This window comes from Sciurus carolinensis, chromosome 18 (assembly GCF_902686445.1).
Source record: "Sciurus carolinensis chromosome 18, mSciCar1.2, whole genome shotgun sequence".
Lineage (NCBI taxonomy): Eukaryota > Metazoa > Chordata > Mammalia > Rodentia > Sciuridae > Sciurus > Sciurus carolinensis.
In genome coordinates, this window is record NC_062230.1 from 29,839,781 (window position 1) to 29,853,012 (window position 13,232).

General features: G+C 52.4%; 1 protein-coding gene across 4 annotated transcripts in view; it reads left to right on the forward strand.

The window, feature by feature from the left end:
- The window catches only part of Myh11 (myosin heavy chain 11), a 90,601-nt gene that overhangs the window by 9,152 nt on the left and 68,217 nt on the right, over positions 1-13,232 (forward strand). For all 4 annotated transcript variants that reach the window (XM_047533845.1, XM_047533846.1, XM_047533843.1 and 1 more), the window contains exons 2-3: positions 5,019-5,380; positions 11,881-12,037. In XM_047533845.1, the coding sequence (XP_047389801.1) occupies positions 5,036-5,380; positions 11,881-12,037 (502 nt within the window). In that variant the 5' untranslated portion in view covers positions 5,019-5,035. The remainder of the gene's footprint in view (positions 1-5,018; positions 5,381-11,880; positions 12,038-13,232) is intronic.

Genomic DNA, 13,232 nt, shown 5'->3' on the forward strand with positions numbered 1-13,232 from the left:
TTGACTCTCTGGGCTCCATTTTTGTTTGCTCTTCCTTTGATACTGAAGTCATTTGCCCTGTGGTTCCTCCCCTTTGGGCTTTGCAGCATGCCCTCGATGTGGTTTGAAGTGTCCCCCACGGGTGCCTTGTCTTTCCTGTGAACAGGCGTCAGATTCCCAGCTCCGTCGGCCGGAGCCCCCGCTTCCCTTTCTTGGAAGATGGCTTGGTGGTGATAGCAGTGTTCCCTGATGACCCACCTGCAGGCTTAGAATGTCTTTTCTGCCCTTTGCGATGTTGATTAATTAGTAGGGTTAGATGGCGCTAGCCTGATCCATCCACAATCGAGTCCTCTGTCAACTTTTTATCTAATACAGTTGGGCTTGAAATGGGCCAGCCACCCCCTGGGATTTGTTAGACACACAAATTCTTGGGGCTGGGGACAGAGCTCAGCGGGCGATTGTGGGTACAACGTCCTGGGTTGATCCCCAGCGCCAACCACACAAACCCCAACAACAACAGGAAAGCTCGTCAACCAAAACCCCCAAAATACCAATGATTGGGTCCCACCCAAACCTGCACACAAGGCGGTGTGAGGACCCTTGGTCTAGTGGTCTCCGCAGCTGCTGAGAGTCATTGCCAAGATCTAGTATTTTATTAAGGGTTACAAAATGGTTACATTCGAGTCTCAGTTTCTGCAGTAACTCACTGGAATTCTTCCCCCTAGGTGGGCAGATGATTCAGATCAGCTGGTACCACAGGGAGGAGGATGCTCTTGAGCTCATTCCATCCTAAGAGGAGTATTTATTAACAATTTTCAAATGCAGGAAAGTGTGATTGTTAAACCTAAAACAGCATGCATTCACATTTTGAATAGCTACAGTGAGTATTCAGATTTATAGAATGATTCACTTATTTCTCCTTAAAAAAATTTTTTTTTTTTTTAAATGAGCTGCTTAATCTGGTCCCCTGGGAGAAGTAACCTTTCTTCTGATTTTTATCACTGTTATTTTCACCCTGGAAAGAGGAAAGTACGTATTAGAACAAGGGTCCCTTGCATTTTTTTTCCTTATGGAATGTGCACCCCCCAAATTGTCTCCTGTTGGAGGAGCGGGTGGCTGGGCGCTGGGCCCAGTCTTGGATCTGAGGCTGACCCTTCTCTCTGGGATTGAGACCCACGCGTGGGCATGCTCTTGGTGAATTCAAAGGAGGTGTGAATTATTTCTGGTTGAAGTCGGGGTGTCAACCACACAGTAGGTCCTGGTAGCTGTCCATCCTGTCTCAGTCGGTGGCCTGTTTCTTTGGAGCACGGCAAAGTGGGGCAGAAGTAGGGCTGGTTGGGGCATGCGCAGTTCCCGCGGGTACCCTCAGAGGGTCTGCAAGAGGTGGCCGGGCAGCCCAAAGGGACTGGCTGGCCTGGCAGCTCTCCTCATGGACACGTTCAGACAACAGGATCAAGGAGCAATCGCAAATGGGGTCTCCATGTTGAGAGACCAGTTAATGAATTGAATTTTTTTTTTTTTTTTAAACTGGGAATTGAACCCAGGGGTGCTTAACCACTGAACCATATCCCAGCCTTTTTTATATTTTATTTAGAGACAGGCTCTCGCTGAGTTGTTGAGGCTGGCCTTGAACTCTTGATCCTCCTGCCTCAGCCTCTCAAGATGCTGGCAAGACAGGCATGTGCCACTGTGCCCGACTGAAATCTTACCTAAAGAAAGAGTTCTCCTTTTCAGTGACTTGGTTACCCGAGGAACGATTTGTACAGGAAAGGCAGACTCAATCATTTGGTTTCCCCCACTTCTTTACCACTTTTCAAAATCATGTGTTGGTCCTTGCTCGTCTTGCAAGGATGATCTATGAATTTCTTTGATCATTATGGATACATGATTTAAAGATATTTGCCTTTCAGCTATTAGTTATTTTTTAAATTGATGTTTAAATGGTCCTATGCCAGACCAGATAGAACCATAGTTTAATATTTGATTATGCAGGTTTCTAGACTTTTTAAAATGTAGATGCATCATATAAAATTACAAAAAATATTTTATTATAAATATTTTAACTAACTTTATTGAAGTGTAACATACATACAGTAAATTTTGCCAATTTCTCAATTCATTGATTCTTAAATATACTCAAAAAATTTTGTCAAATGTTTGCAACCACGTGATCACCACCATCGTTATGATACAGGACGTTTATATCATGCTATGATTATCATGGACCCCATGCAACTACTAATCTGTGACCCTGGCAATTACTGATCTACTGTCACCATGACTATTTTTTCTTGACTTCTCAATCAACGGAAAAACACAGCATGCAGGTTTTGAGGTCTGGCTCCTTTCACTTAACACGGTGCTTGGAGACTTAGCTATTTTATTGAGTCATTTTTTTCCTTTTTACTGCTGAGTAGTATTCCATTCAGACATGTTGTTTTTTAACTTTAAAATATCTGAGTACCTTTGCATGGATGCAGCATGGTCAGAGGCCACCTGTCGTATGATTCCATTTATCCAAAACGTACAGAAAACATGAATTTACAGATGCAGCACATTGGCGGTTGCCAGGCCTGGGGACAGGGACAGGGAGTGACCACAGAGGGGCATACGGGTGCCCCTTTTGGAGTAACAGAAATGTTCCAAAACTTGTGATGAACTCGCACCTCTGTAAGTACACTGAAGCACCGTGGAATTGTGCATTTACAGCGAGAGAATTTTATGTCCTGTAAATGAGCCTTCAATAAATATGTTGAAAGAGAAAAGTCTTTGGCATAAATAAAAGTGCTCATCTTAAATATTTAGCAGAATTGCAGCATTTTATCAGTAATTGTGATTGTTCCATGGTCTAACAGAGCCTCCATGTCCACCGAGGAGCTTGCTGCCCGTTGCCAGGGGTCCTGCAACGCCCTCTCTGGACGTCCGCTAGCGTCCCTGTGCGTGGGCAGGCTGCTGCGTCCTGAGAGACAGAGTCAAACCTGGGGTAGGCGTGGTTTTTAGGACCTTCCCATCCTAAGGACATAGACAGAGCCCTGATCCTACTTTCTGTACTATCCTGGTTCCATCGTAGCCAAGTGATAGGTGAAGATTGACATCTCATACTTAAACTGCATTTCTTCCATTACTAGTGAGATCGAACATCTTTTTCTAATGTTCTGTTTTTGTAACTATTTGAGGACTTTGTAAAATCTTTTTTTTTTTTTTGTAGTGGAGATTTAACCCACGGGTGTTTTAACCACTGAGCCACACCCCCAGCCCATTTTTAAAACTTTGAGACAGGGTCTCCTTAAGTTGCTTAGGGCCTCACTAAGTTGCTCACTAAGTTTGCAATCCTCCTGTCTCAGCCTTCCAAGCCACTGGGATTACAGGTGTGTGCTACCATGCCCCGCCAGCTATTTTTCTTGATCACAAATTTAATAGTTAGAAAAAATCAAATATGACCAAGATATGACAGGAAGTATACCCACCTTTATAGGAGCACTACTTATTTATTTATTTGTTTTTTGTGGAGCTGGGGATCTGAACCCAGGGCCTTGTGCTTGCGAGGCCAGCACTCTACCAACCGAGCTATGTCCCCAGCCCGGCACTCTTCATAATAACTGAAATGTAAAGCAATCTGGGCACCCGTTGGCGGGGACATGACTTCAGACACGTGCTGCGGGAGGGATGAACCCTGATCAGCTCACTGTGCCAAGTGCAATAACCGTCATAGAAAGGCGGGGTCCACCAGTCCCCTTGCCGGAGGTGCTTAGCGCAACGGAAATGGGGGGGTGGAAGGGCGCCCCGGAGCTGCGGGGGGCACGGCGGGAAGGGTCTCGGGTGCCCAGTTTGTCGTGCAGGGTGAGAAGTGTCCTGGGACAAGGGTGGTGACGGCTGCACCGTGACGTGAGCGTGCTCAGTGCCACTCGGCTGTTCACCTGAAAACGGTCACGTCGACACAGTTCACGTGGCATAATTTTACCATAATTTTTAAAATTGGGAAAAGCAATAGAAGGTTAAAAACAATTTGATAAATGTCTATTTCTCCCGTTCTGTTGCCTGCAGATGCTAAGTAGTTTAGATAGAAAATGGACTATTAGGTCTGCTGTTTGGCAATTCCCACTTTTATATTTTAAAAAGCTTTATCAGGATTCAATCCCCAGCACGGGGGGCTTGGGGTGGGCTTGGGGTGGATGGGGCCTTACTGAGCTGTGACTCGTGGACAATCCGATGCCCCCATTTATTTGTCTTGCCCTGGGGACTGAATCCAGGGCCTTGCACCTGCTGAACACCTGCTCTGTACCGAGCCACGCCCCAGCCTCCTCCCAACTTAAACTGTGCAATCCAGTGACTTTTAGTTTATTCAGTTATGTGCCCCTTACTAGAAAAACTTCTAGAACACTGTGTCACCCCAGGAGAAATGATGCACCCCTCACCTGTCACCCTGTAATGATTCCCCAGTTCCTGGCAATTACTAATCAACTTTATTTCTATGGATTTGCCTACTGGGGACATTTTTTATGAATAGAATCAAACAATATGTGGCTTTTTTGTTTTCAGTACTGAGCGTTGAACCCAGGGGAGCTTTCCCACTGATCTACACTCCCAGCCCTTTTTATTTGGAGGATCTAACTAAGTTGCTGAATCTGGCCTCAAACTCCTGATCCTCCTGCCTCAGCCTCCCTAGTTGCTGGGGTTACAGGCGTGCATTGCTGTGCCAGCTGCTATGGGGTCTTACTCTGCAGTAAGCAGTGAGGTTTGGGTGTCATCCGGGTCAACACCCATGGACGTGCTTCTCGCAGACTCTGGGTAGGGTTTCCTGCATGAACACGCCCTGGTTTACACTCCAGTCCCATGCTGATGGCCGTCGGTTGTCCTTTGGCTTTTGTTGTTATTGTTGGTGAAGCACATGATTCTCTGAAGGGCTTTGGAATGTTCCGGTCGTTACACAACATAGACAACGCTGCAGGGAACATCCTCCAACGCTGTGGGCGCTGAGACACGCAGGGTTTTAAGGCGCGGTTCCGGCCTCATCCTGACCCTATCACCTTATTCCGCAGGGGACCAACCAGGCACCATGGCACAGAAGGGCCAACTCAGTGACGACGAGAAGTTCCTCTTTGTGGACAAGAACTTCATCAACAGCCCTGTGGCCCAGGCCGACTGGGTGGCCAAGAAGCTGGTCTGGGTGCCTTCGGAGAAGCAGGGCTTTGAGGCGGCCAGCATCAAGGAGGAGAAGGGGGACGAGGTGGTCGTGGAGCTGGTGGAAAATGGCAAGAAGATCACGGTCGGCAAGGACGACATCCAGAAGATGAACCCCCCCAAGTTCTCCAAGGTGGAGGACATGGCGGAGCTGACCTGCCTCAACGAGGCCTCGGTGCTGCACAACCTGAGGGAGCGCTACTTCTCGGGGCTCATCTACGTGAGTGTCCGGGGTGCCAGGGGGCAGGGAGGGGTAGCAGGGTCGCCCCACGCCAGACCCACGGGCTGGACTCCACCCAGCCGCCTGCCTAGCTCGGCACCGGGAGCAGGCGGGGAGCCTCCCGAGGCCTCGCTCTTCCTCTCTGTAAAATGGGAGCCAACACCCTCCCCACGTGCGGCAGGTGCGGAGCGTGCATGTGACCACGTGTCCAGGTGCCCAGCGCACGGCGCGCTCCCCGCAGATCTCAGAGGGGTCTTGCCCAGCCTGTCCTCCACCTGGGGAGTGAGGAGGAACTCGGGCCTCGTGGAGAGGCCGGTCCATCCTGGCAGCGGGTGGGGGGAGACACAGAGGGTCTATGGAGAGCTTCCCTGTCACCAATGGGACTGGCCGGGAGAGACCTGGGACTCCTCTGGGAGGACTCTGCAGATGAGAGTGGACTTGGGTCGTATGTGCAGCAAGGTAGCCCCTGGACACTGTGGCCCGCTGCACTGAGCTTTTAAAAACTGAATACTTGAGAATTTGTTCCTTCAGGTGGGTCTTGGCCACGCGAGGTCCCCAACAGCCGCCTGCGGCTCTAGGCTGCTAGGTGGGACGGCACAGGTCGGGAACACGCCCACCACCACAGTTTGGTTGGGGCTGGTGACAAAGGGGGACCTGGGTTCCTTGGTTGGACCAGCTTCCAGGACAAGTGGGACACAGAGGGCCCCAGGATGCCAGCCTGGTGGCAGAGTCCCCAACCCGTCACCATCCACCTTTCCTCTCTGAGAGCCGCTGTCCCTCGGGCAGCCTGCCTGATCTGTCAGGAACCTGGTTTCCTTCTCTGTGTAGCCGACACGAGAACCCACCAGCCTCCCAGGGTGGGTCTCTCGTCCCGGCACGCAGTGGGCACTGAGCGCAAGGTGCTGCCCCGAGGGGTCTCGAGGCCGCCATGACTGTGGGGGCTGCCACGGGTCTGATGGTCCTGGATCCTCTGCAGAGTCCTGGGCCCAGTCGCTCTGTCCTCAGGTCCTCTTGGTCCTGTACTGTGTGCCTTGCCACTTGAAAATGACCAAAAGCCCCTCGTCTCTAAAGACGTCCCACACATTTATTTTTCACAATTGGGACAACAGGACACATACGCTGGCAGGATCTGAAATGTGAGGAAAAGCAAAAGTCAGTCAAAAGCAGAAAACACAAAATCAGCCCTCGCCCCGAGCTGAGGGGTGTTTGCGCTCATCTCTTCACGAGAACGGCACAAATTGTGGACGTATTTAAAAGCCTACTGTACGCGTGGATCAGCAACTTGCCCTTTTTCCCATGAGCAAGTCAATGCTGAGCATCCGTCGGTCCCAAAGATTCCCTTTTAAGGGCTGCGTCCCCAGTCCTGTGGCGGTGCCACCACTGACGATCCGTCCTGGGGGCGATGGCAGAAGGGGCTACAGAGGTGTTTTAAGAGCTGGAGGGGAAGGACAATACCAAGTAGCTCCCCAAGCCCAGGTGCTGTAACCGGCACACTCCGTTTCCCCCAGTGAACAGAAGGGCCACAGTGATGCGGGCGAGTCCCATTCTACAGGTGAGCAAGCTGAGGCGCAGCTGTAAAGCCCATCCTTCCTTCCCCGACTGGGTAAGGAAGTCCCTTTAGCCTTGGTTTTCCCTGTGTGGAAATCTCACCATCCAAGTCTGTTGAACATTGGACTTCTTTTTGGTACCAGGATTGAACCCAGGGACACTTAACCACTGAGCCACATCCCCAGTCCTTTGAAAAATATTTTTATGTAGAGACAGGGTCTCACCGAGTTGCTCAGGGCCTCACTAAGTTGCTGAGACTGGCTTTGAACTCAAGCTTTGAACTCAGGATCCTCTTGCCTCAGCCTCCCAAGCTGCTGGGATTACAGGCATGCACCTTTGCACCCAAATACATCGGACATTTCTAAGGCCACCAATCTGCAGAGAGCTAGAGGGGCAGTTGGGGTCCAGGGTGCCTGAGGACAGGGCTGTGTTTCTGTTCCCCTTGTTCTTCTCTGACGTGTTATTTGAGCTCAAAATAGAAGTCAGGAAGAACAAGGAGCTTATGAAGGTCCCGAGACCCAGAGTATCATCTGAAGCAGATTAAAAAATGAACCAGAGCTGCAGATTCCTGCTATGCTTCTCTGCACAGATCAGATTAAAATCGTGCCGCCTTGTGATCACGCACCTGCTTCTGTCTTGTACCTTTCTGCTCAATTTAATCACTTAATAGAAACGGGTGCCCGTGAAGAAGACGGAAGGCAAGGGACTGGGGGAACACGGAAGCCCCTCTCCCAGTCCGTACTCAGACTGCGTGACTCTCCTTAGCAGGTGACGCTGTGTCCACGGGCCAGGCAGCCAGCCGTGCTCAACGCTGCCCTCGGGATAAGGAGAACTTTCCTGTCTGCTTCACCAGGCTGGCCTCAAGCGAAGGGCCCTCGAGCAGGCCCAGCAGACCTCTGTCCTCTTGGGTCCTAGAAGCCAGAGGAGCCTGTCCCCTTACCTTAGAGACTCGGGTCCGGGCTCAGCGATGTCCAGGGACTCGGTTGCGCTGCCACACCTGATCCCTGCTCCAAGGCCTCTTGTTCTGGACTCTGGTCCTTTCTGCCTAGGCCTCACGGTGGCCCTGGTGGCCGTCGGCTCTGGGTTCTGGAGCAGGGAACCCCCAGGTGTGGGCTTGCTCTGTGCCAGAGGCTGTCCCACGTCCTTAGAGGTCACTTTGTCCTTGTGATACCGATGACAGAATGATGTCCCACCCTTCAGGCGAGGTGACTGAGGCAGAGGTGACACCAGCTTAGGAAGGATCCCTGGTTCCAGTTCCGGTCTTGTCTGTGAAGCGTGTGCTTCTTCACTGCCCCGGTTTTCTGGGACACTGAGCATTGTCCTTGCCCTGAGACTAGTTTTCAGTTAAGTGGAAGACGAGCGGCTCTTGAGCCAGACGCAAATCTGAGCTGCGTATACATCCTGGGCCGCGAGTCCTGCAACGCGGGGCTCCCAGCCTGGCCCTGCGGACGGGTGCCAGGCAGTCTGAGCGTCTGGAGATTGTGGGAAACATTTGCTCCTATGTGTATTTTTTCTGGCCAAAGATCTTAGTTGTCATTAAACTCTCAAAGTGGCCTGTGACCCTCAGTGATAGTAGATGGTATTTGCTCAAAATTTACTATAATAAAAGTTTATGCTAACATGTATCATGACCACCATTATTTATATGAGAGATAATGGTACAGTGTACCATTTAAAAAAAAAATGGGGAAAGAGACACTATGATGCATGCCCATTTTTGCAGTTTAGTAAACTGTGACTTTGAAAAGTTAAATAACTTGAGGGGACCTAGAGGTGACTCTCAATCCCCGAGAGGCTGGCCCCAGACCAGTGCTGTAACCTTGAGCTCACGTAACCTTGTCCACGACAGTAGGAGACGCACGCTGTTACTGCGTTTTAGAGGTGGGGACACTGAGGCTCAGACCTGCCGAGTCTCACTGCTGGTCAGGGGGCCGATCAGGGGTTTAGCGCAGGGCTGGGGTGGCCACCCATGATGGGGAGGGTCCTTGGGAGCAGGAGGCTCAGAGCAGGCACTGGGGTGTGGGAGGGGCAGGTGGCGACGGTGCCATGGGTGCTCTTGGCTTGAGTAGCACAAGCTTGAAGTGCCTGGGAGGAAGGAATCTAGCCTTCTGTTATGATTTTGTGAGCACCTACTAAGTGCTACAGTAGAGATCACGAGCTGTTGACCCAGAGTGAGTGATATTTTAAAAATTAGTTAATTTGAACTGTCAAAAAAACAAAACCAAAAACTCAGGTTTTATATTGCTTGAAAAAGCAGAGGACCCTCCTGTCCTGCACCCCAGGGTTGGGTAAGAGTCCCTGTTAGAGCCGCTGTGTGGGTGCTGCTTTTCCGCAGGCCCCGCCACTCCCTGTCGCCTCAGGACCCTGGGGCTGAGCTCTGGTAGACGTGGGTCCCTCCGCTGTGTCAAGGGGCCCGTATGCATTTACATACATACAATAAAGGTCCCGGCAATGGCTCCACGCAGGTCCCCGCAGCTGGCTCTTCCCACTCAGCCGTATCCTGAGGATTTTTTGGCTTCCGTTCATAAGAATCTACCTAGACAGTCTTAAGACATCTTTTTGAATGGGCAATGCATGCAGAGTGAGGCCAAGTGGTCTAGGAGGGTATGTAGACTCGCCCTCACCCCAGCCCCACCCCAGCGGCCACCCGGGCCGCCCGCTGTCGTGCATTCGTCTTTGCAGCTAGCTGTGTTTTGCGTCCATCCACAGATGGCTGTGGCGACAGTGCTTTTTAACCGCGGTGGGGTCTTCTGCCCCAGGGATGAGCTGTGACAGTGGAGCCCGCCCCCAGCTGGGGGGCATTTAGATTGTTTCTAGTCTTTTGCTGCTAAAATCCAGGCCAGAGCAGAATCACTGGGTCTAGGACAGGGAGCCCACTGCACTCCCGCCTCGTAAAGGAATGATTGTCCCTCATTTTATAGAGCGGAAGGAGGGCGCTCGGGTGCTGGGCCGTGTGCACAGCCAGGCAGGTGGTGGGCGCAGTGGAGAGTCCCCAGGCCTGGTGACCTCAAGCCTGTGTTCTCTGCACCTTCCCTCCCTGATCCTGAAGGCTCGGTGCTCAGGGCTCTGTGACTGACCATATAAAGTGTCGGAGCGACTGGAGCTGCTTCCTAATACGGTTGCGAGAGGGATCCTGTGCCCGTGGCCTAGATCTGCTGGGGCACGGGCGCCATCAGATGCTGGCTGGGACGTGGGGGTGGGGCCGTTGAGACTCTGACTTGCCCGTTGTGGGGGGGCTCCTGGGGACAGAGGCAGCCACAGGGGGGCTGGGTCAGTGAGTCGAGTTGAACATGGAGATGGAATGGCCAGATTCACAAGCCCAGTGACCCTGCAGAGACCTTCCTCTTGGCCATTGCACCCTGGCTTGCCAGGAAGCATGGAGTAAGTGCTTGCTGTGTGCAGAGCATCAGGAGAGGCGTCCCGAGGGTGCATGGAGTAAGTGCTTGCTGTGTGCAGAGCATCAGGAGAGGCGTCCCGAGGGTGCATGGAGTAAGTGCTTGCTGTGTGCAGAGCACCAGGAGGCGTCCTGAGAATGGTGGCAAAGCTGCGAGGGCCCAGCATTCCCTCTTCGTATTCATTTTACTCAGGAGTTGTTTGTGAGATGTGGTAATCGTAGTTCATGGTCCAGGAAGTGCTGCCGAGACTGAGCCCTGAAGAGGAGCTGAAGAGGGCTCTGGGGAGCTGAGGGGAAGTGTCCAGGTGGAGGGGGCAGCCTCTGTGAAGGATCCAGGGAGGCGAGGGTCTCACCATGGTGAGAACAGTCGCTCATGTTGACTGAGCACCTACTATAGTCCAGGCAAGGCGCTGAATGCCTTGAAAGCGTGATCTCAGAACAAACTTGGAGGGAATTGTTTGTGTGCCTCGCCATTTTGCAGACTAGAATAACTTAGGTTAAGAGACTTGCCCAGGGTCACAAGGCTAGGAAGCAGGAGAGAGAGGGTTGAAACCCAAGGCCTTCCTAACTACTGCCTTTTACTGCCTCCCGTTCAGGGCTTGGGTGGGAAGTAAATGACACCCCTGGTCGAAAGGGGCGTGGCAGGGGTGTGGCCTGGAGGAGCTGGAGGCGGGGCTGAGACCGGAGGAGGCGGGACCTGGTTTCATTCGGCATGAAGCTTTCAGGTTTGGTCCGCGTTGCAACCTGTGTCAGTACTTGGTTCCTTTTGGAGACCCTTGTCCTTGTTCCTATTTTAGAGATATGGAAGTGCTTTGTTAACCGTCATGAGCTCTGGGATGAACGGTCATGATGCCTGCCCCCGAATGTCCCTCCAGCTCTGGGACCTGGAGACAACCCCACCACGCCTCCGGGTCCTCGCCTGTCGATCAGGCAACAGGGAATCGAGTTTGGCTGTCACAGGGCAGATGCCACCTGTGAAGGGCTCAGTTCAGTGGCAGGCCCTTAGATAGTGGTCGCTGTTGTTCAGGTCCTCAGGGCTCAGGGTGAGGTGACAGCGGTGGGGGCGGAGCTGAGGTTTGAACCCAGAACTATTTAAAGCCACACAGTTGGGGTTGGAGGCTAGGTTGGTGGCAGAACTTTCCTGGTGTATGTGGAGCCCTGGGTTCCATCCCTGACACCACACGCGCACTCACATAGGCTGGGTCAGGTGGCACAAGCCTGTAATCCCAGCAACTCAGGAGGCTGAGGAAGGAGGATCAAAAGTTCGAGGCCAGGCTCAGCCACTTAGTGAGATCCCATCTCAAAATAAAAAGGGCTGGGTGTGTGGCGCAATGGTAGAGTACCCTGGGCTCCATCCCCTGTACCAAAAATAAATAAATAAAACCACGAAGTTGCAAATCATAGCGCGGGCAGCCTAGCAGGCCAGCCCCGCCCTGGTTCCTCGCCTGGACAAGGCCATGCCCAGGCTTCCGGGTCTCCCGTCTGGGGTGGGACGGGGGCACACCTGAGCGAGCTCGCCTCCCGCGGGGTCTGGAGTTGAGTCTCTCTCTGTTTGCAGACCTACTCCGGCCTCTTCTGCGTAGTGGTCAACCCCTACAAACACCTGCCCATCTACTCGGAGAAGATCGTGGACATGTACAAGGGCAAGAAGAGGCACGAGATGCCGCCGCACATCTACGCCATCGCGGACACGGCCTACAGGAGCATGCTCCAAGGTGAGCCCCGCGGCCCGGCCCGGCCCACGCTGGCCAGGAAGGCGGTGCCTGAAAAAGGGAAAGAGCCGGCTAGACATCTGTGCTCCGGCCTGGGGGGCGAGGCCAGTGGGCAGCCTGGGCAAATACGGGCATGGCCGGCCCTGGAAGGGAGAGGGCGGCGGCCCTGGGGCTGCGCCTGCAGGATCCGCGTGTCCCCCTCCCGGGAGCTGGGCAAATCTTTTCCTCTCCGGCCTCAGTTTCCTCGTCTGTAAAAGGGTCAGAGCCTCCGCCTTGAAGGTTGCTGAGCCGACTTGGCGGGACTTCGGGCGGGCAGGTCTCCTTCCGCCCCAAGCTAAGCACCCTTGGCGGAAGCGCTGGGGAGCACAGCTGATCCAGATCCGGGACTCTCAGACTGACCATGGTCACCCTGTATCAGCACTGTTATTAACAGAGGGGTCTGTGGAGGTGAAGCGCTAGATGCTCACAGAGTGGGTGAAACACGCCAAAGTGTCCAGTCTAAAACTGATTTTGACAGACGTCTACAGTAGTCTGATCACCATCCAGACCAAAATGTGAAATATTTCTAGAAAGTTCCACCGTGCCTCTTCCCAGTCAATACCTCTCCGACACCCCTGCCTGGGTCGCTGCTGTTGACTTCCATCACTGCCAGTTAGTTTTGCTTGTCCCTGAACTTCATATAAGTGACATTCTTATGTTATATACGTAATGCTTCTCTTATAGGCTTCCTCCCCTCCTCAAACTACTTCAGACTAAACAAAACCCAGTGGCATCCCTTATTAAGAGTGTGAATTCTAGAACTGAGCTGCCTGAGCTCATACTCCAGTTTTGTCACTCACCAGCTGTGTGACCTTGGGTGAGCTGCTTAACCTCTCTGTATCTGTCTCCTTCTCCATGAAAGAGGATTTTAACAACTGTGCCCCACCTCACAGGGCGGATGTGAGCATGAAATGAACTGTTGCACCCAAAGCTTGGCACAGTGCCTGGTTTTCAAGAGCAAAAACCTGTTAAGTATAAACTGTCACAGGCTGAGCATTCCTAATCCCAGAATCCAAAAGGTTCCAAATTCTGAGACATTTGAACAGCAGCACGAGGCCCTAAGTGGAAAATTCAGCACGTGGGAATTGAGCAGAACCCTGTGCTAACTTCCTAAAAGGCAGAACCCCGGTGTGCCCTGGAGACACCACCTCCACAGTAG